Source organism: Zerene cesonia, unplaced genomic scaffold (genome assembly GCF_012273895.1).
Source record: "Zerene cesonia ecotype Mississippi unplaced genomic scaffold, Zerene_cesonia_1.1 Zces_u064, whole genome shotgun sequence".
NCBI lineage: Eukaryota > Metazoa > Arthropoda > Insecta > Lepidoptera > Pieridae > Zerene > Zerene cesonia.
Genome location: NW_024045194.1, coordinates 1 through 2888, shown reverse-complemented (window position 1 = coordinate 2888; position 2888 = coordinate 1). Strand labels below are relative to the sequence as shown.

Here is a 2888-nt window from a genome sequence, read left to right as displayed (position 1 = left end):
GTACAACAGCATGGTGAGGTAAGTAAACTGCTCTTTTATTTATTTCTCTTTCAGGTACTTCTTCAATATGTTTTAATTTTTTATAATCTTCTATAACTTTCAGGTATTCTTTTTTCAGATCTGGATCTCTTTTAAATCTTCTCTCTAATTGCATTAATCTTTTTACAGCTACTTCCCTCGTGTTACCTTCAGGTGACAGCAGCTCTCCAGTTTTAAAAGGTAATGTAACTATATATTTTTCATCACTACTTCTATCATGTGTCCTTTCATATATATCTTCACATAGCTGTTCTTCTTTAGTTAACTTTCTATTTGTATCAATATCTATTTCCCATAAAGTTTTAAGCAAGTCATTCAGATTTGATTCATTAGTTACATTCGTAACTACTAAAGACTTACGTATAGCATTAACTTTCATATTAATACCACTCATTATAATCCAACCTAGGTTGGTATTTTGTGTACATATAGTACCTGAGGGACCTTTGATTAATCCTTTCTCAAGAATTTTTGTATATTCATTTACACCCAATAAAAGATCCAAATTAAAGAGTAATGAAACAAGCCTGTGAACCTGTATCTATTAATGCCTTGAGAGTAGTAATGTGCCCATTTTCACCTTTTATCATTACTTCCGCAGTTGCTAAGAGACTCAGGTTTTGTTCATCAGCTCCTAGACTATGTAAAGATGTCATTGTAGCATGCACCTTCAAAAGTTTGTATCTCTCGAATGTTAAAATGAAACGTCTGTCCTCTATAGAATCTGTTTTATTACTAATGCATACATAACGTAACCGTAATGAATAAAAATCGAACAGGGAGATTTACCTGCTGCTAGAGTAAACCCATCGAGACCCTTCTACAACGTGGGAGTCGACTATACAGGTCATGTATTTATCAAATCAAGAGGTATAAAGACAACAAAAGGTTATATTGCAGTATTTACTTGTATGGCTACAAAAGCTGTACACCTGGAACTTGTATCAGATTTAACAAGTACAAGTTTTATACCAGAGCCCTGCGTCGGATGTCAGCTCGCCGTTTTAAGCCTGGTAATATTTACAGTGATAATGGCACTAATTTTATAGGAGCAAATAAAATACTACAGCAAGAATATGAGGAAATACTCAAGATATTTAGTACACAGTTTCAATCACAGGTAGCCGATATGGGAATAACGTGGCATTTCAATGCCCCATCTTGGCCTTCAGCCAGTGGTCTTAGTGAAGCAGCCGTCAAGACTCTCAAATTTCACCTTAAGAGAGTGATTGGCGAGCAACGATTAACATACGAAGAATATAGTACGACATGCTCAGCTGGAGGCTTGCTTAAAGGCCACTTTGTGCTCTTACGAGACTAGACTAGGACTCAGAGGAGCTAGATTATTTGACACCCTCACATTTTCTAGCAAGCGATCCAACATTATCAATATATGAAACAGAAAGAGACCTAAGAACAAGATTGCATTTATGACAAAAAATATTTCAAGATATCTGGAAGCGATGGCAACATGAGTATTTACCACATTTATCAGCGAGAAGCAAGTGCAGACAACCGCAAGATAATATCAAATTAAATGACATTGTGATCATTCAAGACAGCAATCTGCCTGCAGGAAAATGGCCTTTGGGATGTGTGGTTGAGTTGCATTCTGGTTGTGACGACTATGTGCGTGTGGTCACTTTAAAAACTAAAAATGGATACAGTAGAAACTCGATTAACCGGACTAATTATTGTCGTTAGGCATTCGGATAATTGAAAATCCGGATAATCAAATGTACCAAAAAGAGCGGGTTTTGTGCATACTGCTATTTATTAAAAACAACAAATATACATATCAATGAAAATCAATGTTTATTAAGAAATTATTAGGAGATACATCTTCTTAAATTACATACATACATGTACGTACATACTAAAATACTGCAGTCTTAATCATAAAATAAAATACTATTTAGGTACGAATGTGCAATTTGCTTACAATGTGTACGTGTTTGGTAATTTGCATTTGGTAATAATGAAATAAAGTATGTAATAAGGTTAATGTGATTTAAAATATTTGGTAATTGTCATTTGACGTAAGCCACTTCTTCTCTTTATTGCTGCTATATCACGAATTCGTTTCAGCTGTAGTAAACTTGCAGTATCACTCTCAGTTTGTTTTTCAAACCACTTAAGAGCTGTTTCCAGGGCATGGAGTGCTTCATCATGAGATGGTCCAGCATCATTTTCTACTTCTAGATTTTCTTCTGTCTCATCTTCTTGCATTTCCTGCTGTTCATTTCTCTGCAATATGTTTTCTACGATTTCGTCATCCGACATAATTTGGAAGCCTTGATCATTACTGTCACAAGTGACCCACTCTTTCAAATCACTATCATAACAATCCTTGCATATTTGTATCTTTAACATTAAGTCATTAATCTCCTCCAACATAGAATCATCCGAATTGGTTATTGAATTTTCATTCTCACGGTTAAGTACTCTGTTCCAAGCTTTGTTCAAAGTCTTCCTTTCAATCAAATCCCACGCATCTACAACCATGTAACAACACTCCTTTAAATTCATTCCCTTAAAAAATGATAAAACAACTTCTACATTATCTTCTTCAACAGATAACAATCTACGTAAAAGTTGTTTTCTATAAAGTCGTTTCAATGTTTCAATAACACTTTGATCCATTGGTTGTAGCAAGGATGTCACGTTAGGAGGCAAAAATTTTGCTTTAAACTTTCCATTTTCTCTCTCTAAGAGTTCAGCCGAAGGATGGGTTGGCGCATTATCCAGTAAAAGAAGTACATTTCCTTCTTTACCAATTTCGTTTTGTCTTTTTTTTACTTCAGGGATAAAAGTGTTGTCATACCAGTCAATGAATATTTCAGAGTTCA

At 34.7% G+C, this 2888-nt stretch overlaps 1 protein-coding gene across 1 annotated transcript; it reads right to left on the bottom strand.

The window, feature by feature from the left end:
• Window positions 1-1831: 1831 nt before the first annotated feature.
• On the bottom strand, window positions 1832-2883 carry LOC119839412 (jerky protein homolog-like; the record flags this gene model as incomplete). The annotated part of the gene is made up of 1 exon (XM_038365679.1): window positions 1832-2883. A coding segment is annotated over one exon (843 nt), but the record flags the coding sequence as incomplete, so codon positions are not given.
• Between the last annotated feature and the right edge of the window lie 5 nt (window positions 2884-2888).